General features: G+C 42.3%; 1 protein-coding gene across 2 annotated transcripts in view; it reads right to left on the bottom strand.

Moving 5' to 3' along the window:
• PDE10A (phosphodiesterase 10A) overlaps nucleotides 1-23,753 on the bottom strand; it is a 172,335-nt gene extending 148,582 nt beyond the window's left edge. For both annotated transcript variants that reach the window (XM_086877961.1, XM_086877962.1), the window contains exon 1: nucleotides 22,451-23,753. In XM_086877961.1, coding sequence (XP_086734087.1) covers nucleotides 22,451-23,315 — 865 coding nt within the window. In that variant the 5' untranslated portion in view covers nucleotides 23,316-23,753. The remainder of the gene's footprint in view (nucleotides 1-22,450) is intronic.
• Between the last annotated feature and the right edge of the window lie 1,619 nt (nucleotides 23,754-25,372).

Raw genomic sequence — 25,372 nt, 5'->3', positions numbered from 1 at the left:
GCTCAGTACTGGTTAATACACCATTTAATTGGCCTAAGTAATGCAAGCCAAGTATTAGTCCAGTTTCTGAAGAAAAGCATAAAATTAAGTGAAATGTAAAAAAAAAATTAAATTACACCTTATTTTACCTTTATTCATGTATGTTTTCATGTTTATTCTCCTTGAAAAATTAAGTTATTACTGTAACCTTTCTGTCTAACAAAATTGTTTAAAGAATGAGTAAAGAAAATTATTTCATTTTATCTGGCTCAGTCCATTTCTCTTAGCTGAACCTAATCTAACCCAAACCTTTCACCTAGTGAAAAAATGGTTCAGTGTTTGCTATAGGTACAGACTGGGACCTTGCTTTCAATAGGGGATTAGGTATTTCTGAAAGGAGGCACTAGTAATAAGAAACAACTTTGCGGCACTGCCTTTTGCTTTCAGCAAAAACTGTAATAGTAAAAACAGGAAAAGGCCTAAACTAGCCCAACTTAATAATAAATACAAGAAAATGACATGATAGTTTTCACAGCTGAAGATTTGTGCAAAGGTTCTAAGTCAGCTCTGTAAGAGGAAAGCACTGTAACATGATCAGGAAACTGAAGCACTCGCTGCTAAGCTTAAAAGGCAAAGAGAAGCAAACCTTTTTTATCCTCTCCTCAATTAAAAAAAAAAAAAAGAAAAAACAAACCACAAAATACAAATTAAAAATCATTCCTTTTCAGAATAAGCATATAAAAAAAGTTAAATACTTTCCCCACATCATGGAAAAAATGGAAGGTTAAAAATTTAGGCCAGTGAGGCCACATCAATCTCCTGTTGATTGAAGAGTGTTAAGTTACAGAATCCCACATATTTACACCCATATTATGGAAACTGCATTACATTATTTGATGTCCTACCCAGTAACACAGTCAATCCGGATACTGTTTCTTGATAGCACTTAACACACCCTAGTCTCAAAGACAGGATAATAGTTGCTGTCTTGCCCTACACCCATTCTTTACTCCCTCTGTTGTAACCTTAATACTTTCAGTAGCCAACGATATTTTTATAACCTTTTTTGACCTAATCCCTAAAACAATAAAAAAATATTTAAGGGCATTTCCCTATGGTCAAAAAGAAAATTATTCCATTACAAGCATCTGTCAAATCTAAGCAATCTACTGTACAATATTTCATTTCTGTGTAAGAAGTTCAGCTGAAACTTTCAGTAGTGCCTAAAGCACATCAGCTGCTTTTTTCCCTCTACCCTTTAAAAAAAAAAAAAAATCATGCCTTCTTTCTCTTATATGACTTCCCCTACAACAGGTAGGAGGGAAAAAAGTTAAAGCTGGTCTAAACTATAATGTGCCAAAATGTAATAGTCTTCAAGAATATCAACAACTCTACAAGAATCTCCAGGTCAATGTAACATAATTTGCTATCCTGTAATCTGTTGAATCTCCCTTAGGTCAGAAGTAAACCAGTGTCCTAAACAGGGTGCCTGTGGTCTTGACAACACAATCATAGGGACAAGTCTTAAACAAAGTCCCTTACTAGAAATCTAGGACTCTTTCTACAGTCCCTATTCTTTAGAAATCAATGTCTCTTTAACTACACCTGGAACAAAGATGTATGTAAAATATTGTAACCAGTTGAAACTAGATTAATAAATAAAACAGAATCCTTCAACCATGAGTTTGATGCGTTTCTCCCCCACCCACTTCCTGTCCTCAAGTCTGTCACATGACAAAATGCAGAAATAATCACTGCTTACACACACAGTCTGTATTTCATAATAAAAACAGGGGGGACCCTGCATAAACCCCTGCTTCAAGTGAGTAGAAAATACCACAATTCTGCAGCCAACTCAAGAATTAATCAGCTATTCTTGGATCTCCTGAGTGATAATGATCAGCTTGATTCTCCAAATCATTAAGGGATAGTCTTAAAGGTCTTCATACAATGATAAACAAGCATACAACTGGGCCACAGATGGTGAAAGATTCAAATAATCTTTCTTGTATTTAACTTCACCTCAAATGTCTTCTTAATCTCTAATCCATAACTAAATAAAAAGGCAGTGAAAGTCTGCAGGTCACCTACACCAACATCACCATCGGTGCTCATCGCGAAGGCTGCCAAACAACTGGGGTAAACTTAACATGTAGAGCTGCCATGCTCTGAAACACTTCCAGGATACAAACCCGAGCCTGTGCCGGTCTGAAGCGTGTTGAAGCAAACTATCCTCCATTATTCTAAGCCAGAACTCTGCTTGTAAAACCTTTGTTTCCTAAAATCCTGTAACATTCTATTCTTTCCTGAAAGATGACTGTTCTCACTCAGCCCCGGCAAAAGATTTGTCCATATATGGACAACCCTGAAGACAACAAATGGCTCTTTTCCCAGTCTATTATCAAGCCAGGAAATTAGACTGCCCTGAGGTACTCTGCCTTACTTACTCAGTTCAGAGCCGAGAGGAAATATTCTAGAGTTCGTTAATCATCCATTTTCACACGAAGGTGAACGGATGTTTTTCCTTTACAGCTTTAGCAGCAATCACCACCATCAATTTCATGGAAGATTAAAGCCCTCACACAGCCAGGGGAGATAACGGAGCGCTAACGATGACAGTGAAAGTTACAGGGCAGACAGCTGTGTCTCTGAGGGCTTGGCGGAGGGAAGAAAAGTACTATAAAAATTTAAAAATAAATATCACACATTAATAAATTCTGCAACTCTGAAAAAGTAGAAACAAGAAAAAAGCAAAATCCCTGTGTTTTCAGCAAAGTCCCAGCTACTTTCTTGCCATTCTTAATATTTAAATGCAGTTCTACATAAACCTACAGCCTGAAGAACACTATGGATATGAAACACTTCAGTCTCTGATACTCAGGGGGCTGTGAAGTTCTTTTACCTTTCCATGTACAACTTGCAGTTGAAGCCACTATCTTTAGTAAGGGAAAAAAACCATACATGTGAGGAATCTATAGTCTGAATAGATCTGAAAAACAAGTTCAAGGTCCAAAGAATTAGACATTCTAAATGGCCAAGAAACTTCATCCCCCTTTCACGCTGGAAACCCTGCAAAGAAACCCCTCTCACGGACTCAGCTCAGCTACCTAGAAACTGAGAGGCACGCCAGTCTTTGCCTTTTTAAGCTGCAACAAAGGAAATTATTGAGGAAGCATTAAAACCCAAGTGCACCATAAAAGGCATCTACCAGAAAACTAGCTGCTATTTGCAATGAAGAACGTGCCTTATTTAAATGATAACAAATCACCACAGTCACTATGTCCTATTAAGATATAAAGAATGTATCACAAGAAATATGATCAAAAGCTGGTATTTCAGCTACTCAGAAGCTGGCATATTTCTTTCAGAAACTTGAGTAGGTGGGACTGTATTTTCTCAATGGAAAAATATGAACTGATGTGTCATAATCTATTTATGTTTTGTTGGTATTTTTTAAATCTGCCAGAAAATTCCTTATTGCCCCTTCCACTTCTTGGTGTCCCAATTGTCTTTCCAGCTATGTTTATTTTCTGATTGGCAAGGAAACTACAAAATTTTATGTTGGGTATTTTTTTTATATGGTTTCTTGTTCTCTTCCGTTTTCCTCCTATGAGGACATCCTGCACACGTTAATCTTTCGAAGTGTGTTTCACAGTGGAACCAAGCAGCTCATTATGCTGCCAGCATTAGTCAAGGCAACAAACAGCTAAAAGGTGGCTACTTAAAGCAGTCACAGAATTGTAACTGCTGGGCATCCATCCCTAATACTTCTCAAAAAGATTATGGGCTTCTATAAAACTACCAGTCTCACTCATTTGACAGCTGTTCTCCCTTGGTAAAGCTGTCAAGCATGGGAGGCAGGTGTTTGGTCTTTCTGAGGAAAGTATCTTCTTAAAATGAAACTGTGATGGGATAATAAATAACCCCCCAAAAAACTCTCTTCCTGGTGATACTGCATCTACTAAAAGGAATCAATTAACAGTGACAAGTTTTGGAAGGAGGAAAGACCACTGAAAGCTCTCTCACCCTTTCAGCAGGTAGCCCTAATAGGGGAGGCACCAGGAATGCCACCTCTTCTGTATTTTAGGAAGATATGAACAGATTCATTTATGTTGTTAAAAATACCACTACGGGCACTTGGTAGTACTCTATTTCCCTCCCTAGCTTCCACTAGCTGCCCACCTTCTACATGTATAATACATGTGAATTTTACTAATGTATTGTACCTTTGTCAAGAAAAATATATTCACCATAAATCTAAATTTAAACCATGCATAACTTAAAATCATCAAGGGAAGAGAGCAGGTGACTAAGTGAAACTGCAACAATTCTAGCAGTTTGCCATTTAACATCAGCATCTAAAAGCATTATTTCCCTTCCTCCTTTTACCCATAAAATCAGATAAAGGGTTATTTCACCCCTCCAGCACAGTAGTCCCTCAAAATGCCACAGCACTAAAAAAAAAACCTGCTTTCTACATGTAATTATGTGAATACCAGAAGAAAAGCTGTAGAATGGAAAACTAGTTTGGACTCCAGTCTCCTCCCCATTACCAACAGCAGTGTTTCCTCATTGCAGCCTCAGAAACTGCAACTACCATTTATTTTCATGAAGCCTCCTGCTTTTTAAATATGTCACAAGCCCATCTGTTGAGTCAAAGAAAGGGATATCTCTAAAACTTAAAAAAAAAAAAAAGTCCAGAAAATTCAGCTGAATTCAAGCCAGAGATAGCAACTGTATGAAGCATTCCTGTGAATAACTCAGATAAAAGAAGGTAAAGGGACTTCAAATATGCTGTAAACCAGATAATAATCTCCTGAAACAGAAACCCCTCGGTCTCCACTTTCCATTGAAAAAAAATTTGTTAAATGTAACAAACTAAAACATAATTGGATGTCAAATATTCTTCTTCAGGTGGTTCTACTGTGCTCTTCAAAACCTGGAATTAAGTTAATTGAATTAATTATTCTTATCCAAATCATAATCCAGCACCTTCTAAGTGTGTTTGTTAGGGAGCTTTGATGATCTGCTTCCACAAATAAATAAATAAATAAATAAATAAAATAAAATCAATAAAATCAACAAAATAAATAAAATAAATAAAAAAAATAAAAAAGTAAAAAAAAAATTGTGTTGACAGATTTTCAGCCCTGAACATTGCACAACTGGCTGGAGGACAAAGCAGGGAGTTGCCTTTCTGCAGCATCCAATCAGGAGAATCCTCTCTTTGCTCTAAAAATCCAGCTGCTACAGGACTAACATTATCCTTACCAATTCTCTTTTAATACTTGTCACTAACACTGTGGGAATGAAAAGTCTGTTTCAAATACAAAATGCAAGTTACAATTCAGAAATACACCTCTAGTGTATTTTACATCTGGTGTCCCTTAGTACAGTAGCTATTTAATGTTTTGTTTTCTTTAAAACTCCTCAAAAATATCAAAATCCTTTCACAAGTAAAACACAAGCTGCCATCTCCATATCTTCAGACCAGCAAAGAAAATAACCTATTTTTTCTTGTGAGGGAGTTAGTGAAGAAAAGCTGCTTTTCGTTTTCTGACGGACATACAAATAAGGAGAAATCAGCAGCAGATAGCACAAGTTTGAATAGAAAAGTACATCATGGCCTGCAATTCCCTCCTTTCCCTTGATTTCTACTTTTTTTTACAGAAATTGTATCATGGCCTTGAGCTTCTGCCAATGTATGATTTTACAAAAAGGCCATGTGAATAACTGAGCAGTTCAATATGAAGTAAATGATGAAAGAAACAAGAGGATGATAGTTGCTTCAGATGAGTTTGCTCTTTAGTAGGAACTGAGTGCACCAACATTTGAAAAAGGAAAACTTTCACCAGCTTAACATACCTTACTCATTAGTTCAGATCATCTGAGAGTGTCCTTCCAAGTTAATTTTCCTGAAATCTGGAGCTAAACCAATCTTTATTTAATTCACAAATTAGTTTAGAGACACATCAGTCCACTTAAAAGAATAAAGGTCTATTCAGAAAAAAATAAAAAATAAAAAAATAAAAAAAGCTACGTATAGTTTTCATCTATGGATCCAGCTCTTGTTTAGAGTTTTATTGGGGTTGGAGTTGCAAATTTCATCTTTGGCCTAGCAAAAGGAACAGCCACAAAGCAACATAAACAAAGTATCTTCCAGCTGTTACAAAAACATACTTTGTTTTACTTTACAAAATAATTTTATCCTACTGTTTTTAAACCATTTGCAGAACTTCTCTTCAGCTGGATTTATGCAGAGTTAAGCAAATAAAAAAAACAACCACTGAGTCTTCTATGCTTCAGTATTCTGAAACAACTGTCTAGCTGCCATTGCCTTCCTGTCAAAGCAAACACAAGGTTCAGCCCATGCCTTTCAATCTTCTTTGAGACCATGGGCTAGAATTGGGAATTACCCATAACAGAATTCCAAAACACAGTTACTACTATTTTTAATAATACAAAGCCATCAGAGTACCATTATGACCAAGACAGAAGGGAACCTTTGCAAGTAGTCATCTTTGCTTACACATACACAACCATTAAGAGTGCCTAAAAAGTTCTACAGAACTTCTCACAACAACATCGTGCAGCCTGGCTGAAGTCTAAAAATATCTTGGTGATGTCTGTACACAGGAGGGACTTTGTTGCTTTATTTTTTATTTTTTTATTGGCTGTATGTTTTCTGAGCTCCTATACCACCATTGTCTTAATACACCAAAAATCAGCTACAATTACTAAATATCAAACCTCTCCTCAAATTCTCTCCCCACCAAAACCAAGACTACATAGGAAAAATGAGAGAGCATTTTTTAAGATTTTTTCTGGTTATGAATTTGATACACATAGTTATTCTCTCTCCATGTTACCATTAAGTTAAATCTCTGTACACTGTTCTCTGACTGTGATCAGATAAATACACCTCAAGCATTCAAACCAACCACTTGTACATCACGGAGCTCATGCTCTTCCATATATTGCCGTAACTTTTTCTGAAGTCAAGCAGAGGAAGCCATGTCAAAAAAAATAGCAAGACAAGTCACTGTGTTCCACAGGTCAAAACACAACATTCAGTAGTAGACACTAAATACTCTCTGGTGACAAAATGTAATGTGTCTCCACTTCAGATTAAATGAGATTTTAGGCAAAAGAGAAAAAAATAAGGTATCAGACAGAGAAGTGATTTGGCTTAAACATATACAGTTGCAGCCAACAGGAACAAAGTGATACTGTTTCAGCTTAATGCATTTTAGTTTCCAAGACAGGCTGAGAATGCACCTCCATCAGAAAACACATTCCTGACAGGAGAAATACACACTGCACAGGTCTTGACAGGAGTAAAACGCATTAGATAAATATTTAGTCTATTTGAAGAATTTATCAAGTCCATCCAGCTTTATGCATCTAGCCCCTCTTGCCATATCAATCATGTTGATCTCCTGTTATAGCATAGTATGCAGAGAAAAAGACCAGAAGTTCTGTTGAAATCCGGTTACATCATATTTCAAAATATTTTGTAAAAATACTCCTCATGAATAAAAACTTTCAATACTTCTTTGAGGGACCAATGTCAGGAAATTGGATTCATAAGGCAAAAACAATCCATTACAACAAAAAGATCAAATTATAGAAGTAAATATAAAAAATAGTAGTTGTGCTTAAGCTCCAGCTGGGCTTAAAACCACGACACGTGACAACATAAATCAATGATAAATCTCACATTAAGTGAAGCAGAGCTGTGATTTTTGTCCTGTTTCCAGGAAACACAAATGCATTACATCAGTTGAGATGCACTTCCATCACGATGACTCGATTGCAGAGTCCCTTGGTAAATGACACTTGAGAAGGAAAAAGCTACTGAAAACATCATTGACCTCTCCTGCAGAAGCTATGTAACTCTGCCTTGTGCATAAAGCACTAAAAATCTTAGGAATCCAAAGAAATTAGAGCCATCATTGACAGAACCTCAATGCTATCCAGAGAAGATGCAACAAGAAGAAAAACCCAACAGATCCTTAAAAAGTCAAAAGTAACAAAACATGCAATTGCCTTACTGGCTTGTCAGCTACAAAATTTGCCCATACGAATAGATTTTTGATCTTGTGATTAACTGTAATCAAATTTGACTGTAATATATATGTGCCAGATGAGCTCATGAAAACCAGCAGCTGGGAAGGCCACAGAGATATGAACAAGTGTCCACAGCAGCTCTGCACATCTTATGAGATAGCAGACATTCTAGGCAGCAAGAAAAGGGTGGAGAAAGAAGGAGAAAAGAAAAAGCATCAGGAATATCCAGACTTCAGAACTAATGACTACTGAATTGATGGGGGTTTAGGGGTTACTGGTCTTTGTCTTGCTAAATTTGAATTGAACAGGTGCAGAGTTGAGCAGATGCATGGTGTTTGAGCAGAAAAAACCAAGAAAGCAAAGTTGTTAAAATATGAAGACATACAAAACAGGAGAGCAGCAGTTTGGGTGGTACCCAAGTTATACACTGCTCTAAAAAAAGAAAGCATTATGTCAGTAAGATGACAATATTTGTATTGCAGCATTTTACCAAAATAATTCATAAATACTTTTTTTTTTTCCAGAACAAGATTATTACCAAGCAAGTCTGAAACAAACTGCTAAAAAAACTAACTAAATAAATCCCAAGCATTAATTCAAAAGTTTCACATAACTGCACATCAGGTGATCAGTTGATAAAACTGCAGGACTAAATCTCCACAGGCAGATTTTGACAGCCAAATGATATAAAAGGCACCAGTAAGTAAAGCAAACATTTAACCTCAGGACACAAAGTGACTGCTATCTGTGCTTCTGCATGTAGATGACAAAGTGCACACTGAATGGCAGCACAGGAAAGTATCAGTAACCATAATTTGGACTGAAGATATATTACTTTACAGCCGCTGTACAATTTTAAAGGTACTTACCTATTTCTCCTTATTTACACCCTTTACTGATACTCCTCCCAAAACGCAATAATTACCCTGAAGTTCAAGAGCTCTGATATAGCTTCAGAAAGATTTTCCTACTGATGCAAGGATGCATGCTTGAGTTATAAAAACATCTACAGAAAACATTACATTTCTGACCAAAGCTTTCCCTCAGTAGGCTTAATCTGTCACTTTTTAAGCAACAGCATTGACTGTAGCACACTTAGTTGTGGCCAGACCACACCAGTAAATATATAGGAGGAAGAAAGTATGTTCTGAAACTCAGAGCAAATTCATCACAGAAGGTGAAGTAAAACTGCCTCAAGTTCTAATGCTTGAGATCAATAAAAGAGGCAAAAAATGGTAACTGATCAGCAAACTATGAATTGCAAATACAGTCATGAAGCATCTAAATAATGCCTTCTAGTTTGTCTTCTCTTTAACATGTTTTTGCCTTCCCTTTCATTTTTTTCTCCCCCAGTCTTTTTGGTGACGGTGAGGTAATTTTGTCATCTTTATTGTTTTTACCATTTCTCACTATATATTATATATAATGCTATCTGCTAAAACACTAATTCTTTCCTCAATTAAAATGTAACTTAGAAAAGTGGCAGTAGCATAAATAGATCTAATCAAAACTAATAATTACCTCATACTTCATGCTTTCAATGCAAGAGCATTTAAAGTGATTTCACTGTTGCCCTTGAAGAGAATTATTTTTTTCATCCAAAGCTCCCAGATCCCCAGCATCTGGGAGCTGTTTACAGAAAAAGACAGACACAAACACAAATTAAATCACAGGAAGCTAAAGCAGCATTCTACTTGGATCATTAAAACCATGTGGTCTGACAGAGGGATCCCCAGATTAGAAGCCATTGTGGCTCTGCCATTTTTCTGCTTTGTAGCCACTCATCTGCTTTGTTAAATTTTCCTCAGCTGCTTGGAAAGATGACAGAGTTGCTCATTGCAACTTCCTGGTTTTACAAACTTCCAGGTTTGTTGAGAGAACTAGTCTGTGTTCACTCAGTGCTTGGGGCAGGGGCTGGGCAGGGGTGGTAGGTATAATTATTTCAGGTTATCTCCAACCATTAACGAAGAAAAACAGTGAATATTCTTGTACTTCTACCTAATCCCTTTCCTTTTCCATTCTTCAGTAATATGCAAATGACGAGAGATTATTACAGCCCCATAGCACAAAAAAAGGATATAAAACTATTAGAAAACATCCAAAGGAGGACAATAAAGATGGTGAAGGGCCTCAAGGGGAAGATACATGAGGAACAGCTGAGGTCACTTGGTCTGTTCAGCCTGGAGGAGACTGAGGACAGACCTCACTGCAGTGACAACTTCCTCATGAGGGGAAGAGGAGGGCAGGCACTGATCTCTTCTCTCTGGTGCCCACTGACAGGACCTGAGAGAAGTTGTGCCTGAAGTTGTGTCAGGGGAGGTTTAGGGTGGATATTGGGCAAAGGTTCTTCACCCAGAGGGTGGGTGGGCACTGGAACAGCTCCCCAGGGAAATGGTCACAGCACCAGCCTGACAGAGCTCAAGAAGTGTTAGGACAATGTTCTGAGGCACATAGACAATGCTCTCAGGCTCATTATGAGATTCTTGGGGTTGTTCTGTGCAGGGTCAGGAATCGGACTCAGTGATCATGCAGGTCCTTTCTAACTCAGGATAGTCTATGATTCTCCAAAAAAAAAAAAAAAACCTTCATGCAACCACCACCAGTAGAAAAGCCCAAAAGAAAACTAGCAAGTCCATCTTTGTAAAATGTCTTCACAGTAGAATTAGAAGGATTTGGGGGTTGCTACAAAAAAAAAAACAAAACAAAAAAAAAAGTTGCCAAGTAACATTTCCTGTCAACATCATGCATATTCTGAGTGGGGAAAGTACTGAAACAAAACTACGAAAGAAATAAAAGTCCTGTGAGGAAAAAAAAACCAAAACTAACCAACAAAAAAAAACCAAAAAACAAACCAAAACAAACACCTGAGCTTATAAGCAGCAACCTTCATAAAGCTGACTTCCAAGATGGCAAAGTCTGCATTAAATAGATCATGCTATATCCTCATCTTCCATGTTAAATAACATATTTTAAACATACCCTTCCAACCCCTAAACATGCCTGCACAAGGGGAGGAGTACTCATGTATAGAAAGAGCAGCCTTAAGGAGGAATAATTAGTCCGTTAGTCCATTTATTTAAACAGGAGGGTTAGTTTATGTGAACTTCAAGTGACCACGAAACTATGGCGTAAGTGTACCAAGCACAGCTAAGTTGATCTAAGATGAGCTGCTGATGAAAGGGGTTATCCTGTCATCAGCTCCCAGCAACAGGCTGACATGTCACCAGGCTTCCCACCAGCACCAGTGACCCTTTGACTCCACAAATTCCACTTCCTGAACTTATTCAGGAAGTGAACTATTAGAAAACTTACTCTACACCAGAGAGAGTCAGCAAGCACCTAGCATATCTCATCCCCCTGGAACAGCCTGCTTTGGGATCAGACATGCTCCAGAATTAACAGACAGAAAGGGGAATGAAGCCAGACAGTGTAACAGTTTATGTCCTCATTGTTCCTAACAGCCTTTTGCAATCTGCTTCTAGAGATTACCAGTACACGAGTAGGACCCAAGGTCACCTTTGCAGTTCTTCACCCATCACAGCAGCCTACAGCTCAGCAATTCAGCAGACCTCCACCTCTGCGAGTATCACAGGTTAGGAAGCCAAACCATGCGCTTGAGCCTTTTTCCTGCTACCTCTGCTGAGCTGGTAGTGACTTCAAACAAAGAAGCACAGGTTAGGTATCTCAGTTGCCACTAGTAGACCTGCAGGAGCTCATCTCTGACATCTAAAACATACCAAAATCATATGGGTTTAAGCAAATATTAAAGTCTTTATAGAGGATTTAAAATCATTTTGTCAACTCAAGTTTAAGTTCCAAAGCTAAGTTCAGAACAGAACTATATTTAAACAAAGCTTAAACAATTTCTGTTCTGGCAAAAGAATTCAAAAATTCCAATATTGCTCAATACAACTGTGTAATTGTTTTCATGTTCTCTTTTCAATTTTGATATATATAGCAAATTTCAACTTCCTTACCATTCCTCCCTTCAGCTCCATAAACAGCAAAAGAATTGTGAAACAAGTGAAACAAAAACCTCCTTTTTAGAAGTGCTTGGGAAGAAGTGTTTCTTGGCACAGCAGAATGGCTAGTTGCTTTGATTCAAACACGAGTTGTTAAAACAAGATGTTGCAAAGTGTTAAGAGAGTAGTTCCACATATTTTTTAAAGAAGTACAGACAGCTGAATGAAGAAAAACAAACAAAATATTAGCCTTGCAGTCAAATCAGAAGGTAACACCTGCAACATCATCTTGTAAACAAGAACCAAGGCTTGTCATGGACAAGTACGAGGTCACCATCATCAAAGCAGCCAACCACAGTGATGTTAGCTATACTCACAACATATCCACGGCCAGAGCCACCCAAGGCCATTCATGTTAAGAGACAGAGAAGGGCATGTGCTCTACATGTAGCCAGAATTACACTGTAATAAACTGTTGGGAAAAAAAAAGCAGGAACAAGGTGGATCAGTTATTAAACTACAATTAAAGCATTAAAAAAAAAAAAAAATGAAAAAAGGAAAAAGGAAATAAAAACCACATGGGGTAGAACAGTAAAACTTTCAGAGCGACCTTAAAAAACAATGGTAAAGGACATTCTCAGCTGGCATAAACAAAAGATTGTCAAGTAGCAACTGGCCTATTCATGAAGATAATAATAAGCTGCAAAAAGTAAAGAAATAAATTAAAATATTATCTGTTAGCACATTCATAAAGTATATAAGATTCACCATGCACACTTATGTTGTTGCTAGGAGGAAAAAGTTAATAGTTAAGCAGAAAGAAAGCATTTGTGACATTAAAAAGAAAAAAACGCACTTAAAAAAGAGTAATCTTTTACTTCAGTCGAATCTTATACTTCATTGAAGAGATTCCCTTGAAATTTGATAATTTGCTGGGAGATATTTACATATCAAGCCTTTCATCTACTCCAAAAGAAATCTCTTAAAGTTTATAAATAGCTTTCCCTATAAGGATGAACATTTTCTTCTGCTGTGATTGCATTCCTTTGAGCAATAAAAATGTTAAACACCTCTTACCATTCCAGTCTTCTCCTTATTTTATTCCTGAATTTTGTCCCTTCAATACTGCTGTCACAGATGGACAAGTCTCCACCATCTTTCATTAATTTAAGATATGTAATATCACCACACACACTTCATTCATCCTTGCCAAGTGACCAACTTTGCGTCTTCTTGTTCTCCTATCAACATTCATATACACATTTTAGTCACAACCTCCAAAGACCCTTTCAAAGCAGCCAGTTCAGGAAACAAAGACAGAAAATATAAATAACTGTGCTGACTTGGGCAGCATGCCATGTCCTCCAATATGGTCCCTTATTCACTGCACGCATCTTTCATTCAGGACTTTGTAGAACCTGTGGCTCATTCCCTAGGAGAACTCGGTGTGTAGAAACAAGGTCTGCCTATGGCCACAAACAGTTCAGATTGTTTGGGTCCTCTGCTGCTCCATTGAACTATGTCCCTGAACAAGTAATTAAAACAGCCCAGAGCCTGATCTTTAACCACAAAGTATGGGGGCATGACACAGTTTGTGTCTGCAAAGCTAAACCCTTCTGCTTTCACAAGGTGGGAAGATGCAAGTATAATTCCCAGTACCTTTTGGGAACGGTCTGCATTGGCTTACTCCCAACACATGCAATTAGGCATCAGTCTAAACTGGACCAAGGAGCTCACTAAAAATTAAGCAGAATAGACAGGACTAAAGCTTGAGCCCACATCATCTGTGCTTAGTTCAAATGCATGAGCATTGCATATAGCTCCAACAAAAGTCCAAAAAAGGTCTGAAAGAAACACGCAATCTACAAGCACATTCCTACCCACAAAAAGTCTACAAAAGTTCCTGCAACATGCCAAATGATTCTGTTGTCTCTACCATCACAAGAGCTAAGCCAGAAGTTGTACTGTTCTATAAACACTGGAGCCTGCAGGTCACCCATTCCCTCTGATGTCTTCAAAGCACTTCTCAAAATGACACTTCTAATCCCAAGACCTTCTTGCATTCCTAATCATGAGCTGAAGGCCACAAAACTACATTTAGCATGAATTTAAGATCCATGAAAAAGCAGCTTCCAAGAGCAGTTGTCTCAGGAGTCTGAACTGGTGAAAACCAAAGTCCGAAGAAACAGAAACATTGGGACACATCCACACAAAAGCAATTTGCTCTCAAGAACGAGACACAGAAGCCTAGCATGACAAAACCTGAGCATATTAGCAAAGGCAGTGCCTGTTTTGAGAACAGATGAGTTCAGTTTCCTGTTACATCAAACTGTAACTTTCATCAGTCCTACGTGCGCTCAAAAAAAAGCAAGAAAAAATTTCTACTGACATCACACTTCGGGCTGGGCAGACAGTGGCGGATTAGGAAATACAATGAGTCACCGTAAATACAGAGCACATCATCAGCGTTCTCAAACTACCATGCAAAATTTCTTCTTACCAAAAAAAATCCAGACAATACTGTTTAAGTGAACCATACCAGAAGAAGAAGAATAGCGCCATAGTGCCTTCACACAACAGAAGTAGTTGGGGAAAAAAAAAACACTGTAAAAAGGACAGTATAAGACACCCAACCACTGCAGGAAGAAACAAAATCAACACAATCCAGCAGTCAAAAAGGAAACATCAGCTAAAAAATGTTTATGGGTGGACTAGGGGGAAGTAATATAAAACTGAAATTACAATATAACCGAAAGACAGGCATGCAAAGAAAGGACAGCCGACAGAGCTATGTTCCAAAAAAGAATTCACTCTAGAGAAGCTGCCAAGGTATGCGTATATGCATGAAAGAAAACCAAAATATAAACACAAAAAACCCAGTGTAAGTAAAAGAATGAGTTATCATAAACTCAACGGTTATGTGTTAGCGAAAAAAATTTTTAGTGAAATACTGAGACATTTCCTTTTTTTTTTTTCTTTTTTCTTTCTTTTTGTAAGACTAAGTCAAAGACCTTCAGAAGAAAGGGAAGTAGCTTTACCCAGTTTGGAAGCAAACAAAATAAGACACTATAGAAGAAATACAGTGGAGATATAAAAAACTAGGCAGTGAGGAAAACTACAAAAGAATAAAAAGGATGCACATTTAGCCACCATAATTCAAGCTAAGCATTTTATTCTCTGAACCACAATGTTGTAGAAATGCTACTAAAATATACATGACAAAGAAAGTGGCTTCTTTCCTGCCAGTGTGGAAAATTCCCCACAGGGTGAAGCAAATCAAGTAGTATTACTAAGGTAAGCACAGAAGTGCTTGTCAGCAGCTACAAATACCCACTATTTTGGGTATGTATGGGTCAGAAGAACTAGAGATATGAGGTTTCTATACAAAGTTGTTAGAACTTCAGATGCAAAAGTTTTCTTCCTTTTACTTAAGGAAGTATTTGTGGCTTGACACTAGGGGATTTCTTTTTGACGCAAGTAGAAAGAGAGAGGAAGGAAGAATGTTGAAATAATTATCGGCTGAATAATTCAGAAACAAGAAATCAGATCAATAAGTGCTAATGAAAAAATTAAAAGTTTTCAGATGGAAGGTGGATTAACTGGTCTCAGGCCCTGACAGTCTCTTCTTTGAGTCCCAGCACAAAAGAAGGCAAAATTACTACTGCTGCTTCTACATTGAGGTTTTTTTATTATTATTTTCATTAGATACCAGTAACATTACTCTGGGTTCTCTGAAGGCAGTAAATAATATTCAAAACCTTTCTCTTTTAATATTCTTGAGTCAGAACTACTTCAGAAAGTCTTCAGGCAATATACTGTCCACAACTCAAGTCCTTTTGAGCTGTAAGATTTGGCATCTCTTAATGATGTGACATTTTATTCTTAAAAACCTCACACAGACTAAGACCCGCTATCAATGGGTTTTCCAAAAGAATATGAAATTTGTAAAACAAATATTTTTTTGTACTTAATGCCACCTGTGACAAGGTGCTTAGGAGCTGGAATTAAGAAAGCCATCCTGCAGCAACAAATCACCGTGAAAAGATATATTAAAAGAACTTTGAAATAAAGGAGTTCCTTGTAAGTACGTAAATTATACATTTTGTAGCTGCCAAGTTTTTTTTAAAAGACATAATTAGCATACTTGAATGTTGAAATAAAGCGTTCTTAGAGTGCACTAAACTAAAAACTAATGCACGACTTTCCTGTAAAAATTTAGGACTTGTTAACCAAAATGTCCTTCCCTCCTGCAAAACAAACACATCATGAGCATTCCGGAATGTTCATCTGTTAACAGAGTCACGGTGGCGAGTCTGTTACCTGCCTTTTGAACGGCCTCATTTGACTGTGCAACACATCATTACATTGTCTGGCATAGCAAAAGTCCTCCATAAACACCATCCAGGCCGGTTCCTCCCACACTAATTATGACAGCTTGACAAGAAGTGATCAAGAAACCACAGAAATATGACACTTTCTCACAAGCTTTTAACAGGGGACAAAGATGGCAAGGGAAGCCCACCTGGCCGGATGAAATCCTGCCTCCTGACCTTGAAACAACTTAGGAAAAAAATAAATAAATTGCATCATTTAATAGCAGAGCTCAAAGCTGTGACTTGATTCCACACAGTTGCCAGGTTCAACTGCATCGACTTGTCACATCCCCAAGCCAAGCGAGGCTGAGCTGCGAGAGCCTTCAGGTGGCAAAGGCAGCATCGCTCTCGGAGCTGTCAATCAGCAGGTGGCACTCTTCAAACTCCGGCCGGGGGAAGCCAAGCACCAGCACGGGCGAGGACACAGCACCGAGCAGCCGGGAACTTCAGCAGAAGCACCAGCAAGAGACGCTGAACTGCTTTAGCCATCGCTGACACCCGCAGGGGGAATGAAATGGCTCCATTTCTATAATATATAAAGCAACCCTTGTCTGTAATCTCTGAAGTTCCTAGAAATTACAATTTTTGGGTGCTATAAATATTTTGGATGAACACCATTGTACACTAGTATAAAAAACCAGCACCTTAAGAAATTATCCCTTACATCTGCATAACACTTTGAGTGCAGCATTGCTGCTAATTATGTAGAAGTAAGTCAAACTCATGACTGAATTTTATCTTTTTTCAATTTAACAAAACATAGCATAACTATTTACATTTTATCACAGCTGTTCTTCAAAGCTGGACAATAAGTTTGTTACAACAAATGAAACAGATAAACAAATCGTTTGGAAAAATATATAAATTGTTATTTCTGTGAAAATTACTAGTAAAGATGTGACCAACACACCCAAAGATTCAACTGTTTTTGGAACAAAAATTAAAATTAATACGAGGTATAAAAAAAATGGAAACATGGTTCCAGAAAAAAAAAGTGTCAGACTTCCCATTCCTGCAAATAGTGTTTCTTCATTCAACAATTATGCATTTTTTTCGTATTTTAAAAAATATGAAATCAGTACACATTACTACTTATTTGATAAAGCATTAAAAGGAAAACCAGATTTAGTAAAAATGTTCGAGTACAGGTACTTGTAACTGAAACAGCCAGCAGAGGGAGCATAAAAATTAAAAAATCCTCAAACAGCCTATTTTCTTTTTCTATATATTTTTTACTTACGATTGTAGTTTTCTTTTAGAATGCGATAATAGTGCCAACAGTGAAAAAACTGCAATATTATAAAACACACAAAAAATCGAATGCTCAAGTATTAAACAGAACGACTTGAAATTTACACACTTTTTAAAGCAGCATTTAAAAAATAAGCTGATGCTAAACTCAATCTGAAATACTATTTTAAACACAGCCAAGGTTAACATAATCAACAAGCTGCATAAGCCATTTCCAAGTAAAAATCCACTCACTCAGACTCACATTCTTAACTTCCTGAATCAAAAAGTGACTCCACAACTTCATAATATTGAGAGAATGTTGGTTATAATCTATTTGTATTAGAAAATGGCACAGAATCCTAAAACTAAGCAGAAGTTACTGTTGTATTGATCTGTATGACGGATGACATAAAAGCAAGGCAATCAGCTATATGCCCTGGATCATTAGTGCAAATAAGCACTCACATGACTGTTTCAAAATCAAGTCACTGTCACGTACATGTTGAATAAAAACTCATCTTTACACCTCAGGTTTTCACCATGTCCATGACAGTGGCTTAAACACAAGGAAGAAGGGAGAAGGACACAAATGGGGTAGAAGAAGGTGACAGCCTTGTGTTAGAATATTAAATAAGCTGTCATCCTCCTCACACAAGTGGCAAACACAAACCATCTCCCAGCTCTTCTAAACTATCCCACTGTGCATAGTCACACCTTCCACAGTCCATCTCACAGGAGGAGCAAGGTTCCTGAGTTAACAGAGAAGGCGCTACTCCTCTCTCAAAGCTTATGAGCGCTAGGTACTCCCAAACCATCAGGCACAGGCAGCAGAGCTGAGGAGTCAAAGGGACAGAACATTAGATATTCCAAATGCAAACAGCACGTTTCACAGACAACCATTTGTAAAAATACCTGGCTTGGAAAAGAAAGCCCTTCTCCGCTGTTAACTTCTTGTGCTTTCATGGTTCTCACTACCTTTCTGGTGCCATTCTTTGCTGTCTGCCCTATGTAGTGTTCTGTTATCCCACAAAGTAGAATGGCAGTGCTGCAGACCAGGATTCATGGTGTTCCTATACATTAATGCAAAATGTGAAACACCAGTCCTGATGGGAGCTGTTGAATGATATTACTTATCTTAACTGTATCCTACTTTAGTGATAATTTTGCTTTCAATTAACCTGGAGTCAGAATCCATGGGGTGAAAACCAGAGACAATTTCATTTCTTACATATTCTAAATTTTAAGCATGATTTAATTGGAAAACCAAATTCTGTCCACCTTCACACAAGGGATTCATTGCTGAACATCAGCATTTAACTTAGAACACTCTGACTGCAAAAAAATGAATACACAGACCAGGAAAAACAAGAGTCAAGACAAGATTAAGTTTTCCATTAGATCAAGTAACAGGAACACTTTTGACATTATTTTTATTTTAATTGCTATTTTCTTCCTGAACAACAGATCTTACTACATGTATTCTTTCTTAGAGTGCTGCTTAGTCAGAAAGTCTTAGCATCTGGCATGTGAAGGTATGAACTAAAACAGCCAGAACAAAAGGTAACTGCCTATAACAAGCTGACAATTCTCTGACAAGCAGAAAGGCAAGACATTTTAAAGAGCTCATACCTGCCAGCAGACTCACGGGACACCTCAGATGATATATGCTACACCTGCACCATGAGAGACCTTGAATGTGGAAGGAAGATGGGATGCTTCCCTAAAGACAAGACATTTCCTGGAAATCTGAAATACTGGAATACCTGGCAACTCGAAGTATTCTAAATATGGCAGAACTCTACTGGAATATTGATCCAGGATGTTCAATACTAAAAGTTTCTGAAAACACTGTGTTATACACCAAGACTTGAAACAGTTAAGAAAAACAACATACACCACACAAAGTTCATATAAGCTTCTGCAGTCCAGGGGTTCATTAGGAATTTTAATAAGTAAAATAGCCAGATATGGCACAAACTGAGTACTGCAGAATCTAAAATTTTAATAATAATAACCTTTTAACAAAATCCTGACTGGAGAACATGCAAGTCAAACAAAAGAGCTCAGAGATGAAAGAAGAATATATCTCTAGCAATTTCACTCTTGAGAATTCTGTTATGTCACTTTTAAATCTTCTTTCCAGAAGGACTCATCTCAATTCTCTTTCCTACAGAACTCCTCAGGTTCCCTGCAAAAATATTTAAGGCTGTTTTTTTTGTTTTGTTTTGTTTTTTTTTTGTCTTTAAAGTCAATGAACAAATATATGCACATAGATATGATTTAGAACTTAAAATACAATTCAGGAAACAAAAGCTATGAGACACAGCACATTATCTTCATTATTTTACATGATCTCATCCTCTTCAAAACAATGATAGCCTTCCGGCCGCACTGTAACCAGGACTGTGCACAGCACTCCGAACGGTTGGACAAGTGCTCTTTGCAGTAGCTGCGCTGGAACTGAATAGTATCTTGTTTGACTTCCCTCCACTCCTTTTTTCAGCCTGGTTTCCTAAGGAAATCAGATTTATGCAATCACTCTGGGAGGGAGGGAAGAGTACACATATGTACGTACACACCGCATGTGAATGTCTGTCCATCCGTCTGTCTGACCTCACTAATACCTTTTGAGACCATTGGTCAGTTTCAATCAATTCAAAAGAGGAGCAGAGAATATCAGACTTTTAAGTTCTTGAAAGTTCCATGAGCATGGGCTGTGGGGTATGGAAAAGTGTTTCCACAGAGAGAGGCCGCATGTCTTCTTAGACGTCAGTAAACTCACAGGGGAAAGAATAATTCTGCTCCTTTCCTGCCTGCCGGAAAATCTTCAGTCAGAGGTCACAATCAGTGAAAGACGACCAAATTTCTTGTGTTCAAGAGTTCATAAAATAGCTTAAGTTGAATTCACTACTGCTTTTTAAAGCTGTTTTGAACAAAGCTGATGTTTTCCACATAATCTTTTTCCTGGTCTGGAATAGAAGTGAATTGCCCTACATGATACACATTCCCTGGTTCCGTTCCTTGCTCTCAAGACCACCTCTTTTAAAACATCAGCGTTGTATCACACTCATGGCAGCATTCTACCACTCTCAAACACAAAGAAAATTAAAACTGAAAGAGTTTAGGATTCCCTTGAGGTCTCAAGTATAAGCAAGTATGTGGCTCTGTATCATATTCAACTATTGAATAAAGTTGCAAAAAAGACAGTGCAGTGAATATAACAATCTTTATTCACCACTACTCTGGAACACAAGTACTACCACACTTGCAGGCTCTTGTGCTCAAGACAGCTGTAAGTAATAAAACAGATAATGAGGTTTCAGAGGACATCTCTGGAGTTCTTCTCATTTCCCCCCAATGAACCACACACGGTTCACCTGCATCCAAAAAGCCACCTTTATTAAAATATACTAATAGATTAAAATTCAAGTCTAGGGACACCTCAAGGCATAGATCCACAAACTAAGGAGCTGTCACAAAAAGAAAACATAGCCACAGCTGATAGAAGTCGCCCTAAGCATCAGAACACTAGACAAGCAAAAAAAAAAAAAAAAAAAAAAAAAAAAAAGTTCCTTAGGAAAAATATATATATATATATATAATGTGTATATATATATTATATATATATATATTTCAGCCCTGATACATGCTCCGCTTGTAAATTCTGTAGTCCCGTGACCACCCCGAGCCCCGGCACATTTCCCGGCGGGGCGCTGGAACTGAGGGCTGGCGGGGGGACACGGGCAGGCAGAGCCCGGGCGCTTTCGGCCCCAAGCCCCCGCCGTTCCGGGGCCACCCCAGCCCCGGGGCGCGGCGTGCCGGGGAAGCGCCTCGGAGCCGGGAGGGCGAGACACCCGAGGGGCAGCCGGGCCGCACGTCCCTGCGAACGGGGAGTTCGTGCCATGCGAAGCCTCCTCCCTGCTCCCGCACGCCGCGGCCGCCGCCGCCGGGCTCCCCCGGCCAGCACGGGGAACCCACTCGCCGAGCCCCGCACCGAGAGGAGGCCGAGCGGCTGCTCCGGCCCCATCCCCGCCTGCCCGCACGGGGCGACCGCGGCCCCGCGCCCTTCCCCCGCCTTCGGGCTCGGTGGGAGCCGGCGAGGCTTTGGGAAGGGCTGGCTGCGGGGCGCCCTTTGTGGAGAGCCTCAATTCCCCCTTTATTCCGCCCTCCCCGCCAGCCGGTCACTATCCCCGTTCCAGCGCCAGCCCCTCGTAGCGAGGAGCACATGTTTCCTCTCGGGCTCCTGGCCCGCCTTACAGCGAGCCGCGGCCAGGGGAAGGCGGCACCCGGTACCAAAGCCGAATCAGAAATATGGAATGTGAACGCGCGTGGCAGATCTGACGGGGGATGCAGAAAGAAGCGATCCATTTCACCCTTTTCGGTCCCCCGCCGCCGCTTTTCTCTCAATTGCCGATACCACAATGCTTCCTTATTGCCTGTTCAAGTAAGTAGGGGGGACAGTCTCCATCCCCCTACGTGTCATTCCTGAGCAAATTAAGCATGTACCAGGCAAAGGGCTGACATACATACACGTAGAGTTGTCTGATCCCGGAATGATGCCGAAATCCTCGAGGCGCTAACAGCCAGCTCCCACAAAGAGCACTCAATTACATCGAGCATCCCCTTTGTCCGTACATCCTCAATACACACCCGGCCGCTCCTCCATGCGTCCACGCACGCCCCACGTATACGGCCCCTTTGTGTCCTCGCCTCCCCCCCACTCACAAAGAAATGCCCTTTCCACAAGGCATGCACCCAGCCTCGGACACAGCCCTTCGCCTTCCCCCGAGCCACGCGCGACCCCGCCGCCGGGCACAGCGCTCCGGTACCTACTTGTATTCAAGAAACAGTCCGTAAACCTCCTAAAGCAGCTTGCAGAATTAGATCCATCTTCCATGTCTGGCCCTAGGAGCAGGGGAGACGAGAAGGAGAAGAAGGCGCCTCTCTGCCGCTGCTGCCGCCTAGGAGTCCTGCTCCCGCCGGGGCCGTCGCCTCCTCGGATCCCGTCGCCGCGGGCTGCTGCTGCTGCAGCACCGAGGGAATTGCAGGACCACGGGCGAGAGGCGGCTGGGGAGAGGAGGAGCCGGGAGTGGTGCTGCCGGGGGCCGCCGGCTGCGGAACGGAGCAGCGAGCCCTGGATGGAGGAAGAACAGAAGAGTCTCCTCCTGCCGCTGCCGCCTGGATGGGCGATCAAGTGAGCTGCTGCTGCTGCTGCTGCTCCGCCAACATCTCTTCCTCCTCCTCCTCCACCTCCTCCTCCTGCCGCTCTCGCTGCCTCTCCTCCTCCTTCCCTCCCTTGGAGACTTGTGAGGTTAAAGGAAAATGAGGAGGGGAAACGAGGAGGCGGCGGCAAGAAATAAAAAGAAGATGGAGAAGCGGAGGAGAAGGAGGGGATTGGAACGAGGAAAGGAGCCGCTGCCGCTCTAGAGACGATGCTGGCGGAGACGGCGGAGGAGGCTGTGCCTGTAGCGCGGCTCCTGCTGCTGCTGATGGTTGTTAGGAGGAGAGAGAGGGAGCTGCAGGCAGCCGAGTCGCCTCCAGGAGCGGGGGGAGGAGGAGGAGACCCGCCGCTGCCTCCACCTCCAGCGCTCTGGCCATGGGAGTGGAGCGGGCGGCTGCCGGAGCCGGGCTTTTCCCCGGGTGCTGCAGCCAGGGGGGCCGAGGGGCGGGATAAGATCCGCTTCTCCGGGTTGGACATGCTTCCGCTCTTCCCTCCCTTTCGCGGTAGTTTAAGGCAGGACGTCTAGCAGAGATACCGGAGTAAAGCGAAAGGGAAAGCCGAAAAAGGACGGAGCCGAACAAGGGGCAACCGCGGATCGGTCCTGCGTTCCCTCCGGCAACTCCCGGGCAGTATTTCCTCCGCACCCCGGCTCCCCGCCCTCATAAAATCCTCACATTTCCGTTCCCCCTTTAGGCCAGAGGGGACAGGGCGCTACTGACCGCCAAGCGGTTTCGATCCCCTTTAAAGTCCGCTTTTCCCCATGCTCCCACCTCGCATTCAAAGTAAGAAAACGGCAACAATCTGCATTTTCTTCAAGAAAGGCAAATATTGCCCCGTATGTGCGCGCTCGCCTGCAGAGAGGCAGATACAGCCACTGCAGTGCCGCTTCCAGCACCAGCCCCGGCCGCCAGAAAACGCCCACTGGCGGAGCCAGCGCTTCCCAGGCTCCCTCCCTCCCTTCTCCCTCCCTTCCTCTCGCTGCTAGGCGCGCACTCGGGAGCGCAGCGGTTACCTAAAGGGAAAGCAGGGAGAAACACGAGGAAAAAATCCTCCCTATGCGGTGTCATTATTTTAAACACATGTTTCCAGCTGCTGAGATCAAAAGGCAGACGCCCTGCTGTGCCTGGGCTGGAGACGCCAGAGAGCTGCCCCTTGGTTTCTGGGGGGCACCCAACACCATTTCTGCACGAAGATGCGCAGACCCTCCCCGACGCTCAGCATCGCTCGTGTTTGCTTTGGCTCCCCCCCGCTTTTCCCACCACTTGGCACACTGACAGCCACCCAGCCCTCAACCCCGGTCCTCCGGCTCCCCGGAGACTGCCTCAGACCCTGCTCTCAGGTGCAGCGTGGCTCCGGGGCTGCCACCGGCCTTGCTCCGCAAGCACAGGCACCTTCGCTCGCCAGCGGAGCCTGTCACCCTGGCCAGCCGCCACCTCGACCCCGCGTTGGGGTCCCCGGGCACTCGGGGTCCCGCCCCGCCGCCTCATCCCGCCATTCCGGCCGCAGCCCGCCCGTCCCGGCGCCTCGGCGCTCCGCGCTACGGCGGCCCTCAGCGGGGCGGCCGCCGGCCGAACGCCCGGCCAAGGGAAGCCCAGAGGCGGGCTCGGATTGGAGCGGGGCCGATGACCGCGCTCAAAACCCCCGCCGCTTGTATTTCGTTTTCGCCCTAAATTCTCTCTGCTCTGTTCGTCAGCTACCGAGAGGCGGGAGGAGAGCCCACCGGGGTTCATCTCCAGGAGCAGGAAAGGGTGGCCAGCATGGCCAATTGGCTATGGGGCTCCCCTCAGCCCGGTCGGGCGCTCCCGTCGGGCCGGGCCGAGCGGGACCGCGGCCGCCCTAGAGCCGATGCTCCGCGCCGCCCGTCGGCACGACCGGAGCCCCAGGGCTGCGGGGAGCCCGCCGCCGAGCTCCCCTCCTGGGACAGCCGCGCCCCCAGCGCTGTCAGCTCCGGGAACCGGGGAACCGGCCATCACCCGGTCGTTCATCACCCGGGCAGCCGGCGCACCCCTTGGTGTCCCTGCCCTCACCCCAAAGCGGCGGCGCGCACCCGGGCGAAGGCTGCGGCTCCCGGCCATCGTCTCCCCTCGCCCGGCGGCGGCTGTCGGGCAGCGGGGCTCAGCTCAGCGCGGGCTGCCCGGGGGCCCGGCGGGAGCTCCCTCGGGGCACCCGCGGCGCCGACCGCCAGCGCGGGGGCACCTCTGGGGCCCGGCTGCGAGGCGCTGGTGCCCGGCGCGGTGACAGCCCGCCGCGGCAGGACACAGCGCCAGGGGCTCCTGCCCCGCAGCTACCTGCACGGGCCGGAGGGAACCGCTCTCCCCAGGTGGACGACGCATCCCCTCGGCGCTCTCCCCCGCCAGCGGGTAGAGAAGCGGCCGCCGCGGTGGTGCCCGCCCGGGCGGGGCCGCCGCCGTGCCGCTGGCAGCAGATTTTGTTGAGGAACGGAGGGGTCCCGGCGCAGCCAGGGCGGGCGCTGCCCCGCGGGGGCACGGAGCGGGCAGCGCCGCAATCGTTGCAGATACCGGCGGAAAAGATGT

The sequence above is a fragment of the Cyanistes caeruleus genome, chromosome 2, assembly GCF_971803275.1.
Source record: "Cyanistes caeruleus chromosome 2, bCyaCae1.hap1.1, whole genome shotgun sequence".
Lineage (NCBI taxonomy): Eukaryota > Metazoa > Chordata > Aves > Passeriformes > Paridae > Cyanistes > Cyanistes caeruleus.
The sequence above is the reverse complement of the archived record's forward strand: the minus strand, read 5'-3'. Positions and strand labels throughout refer to the sequence as shown.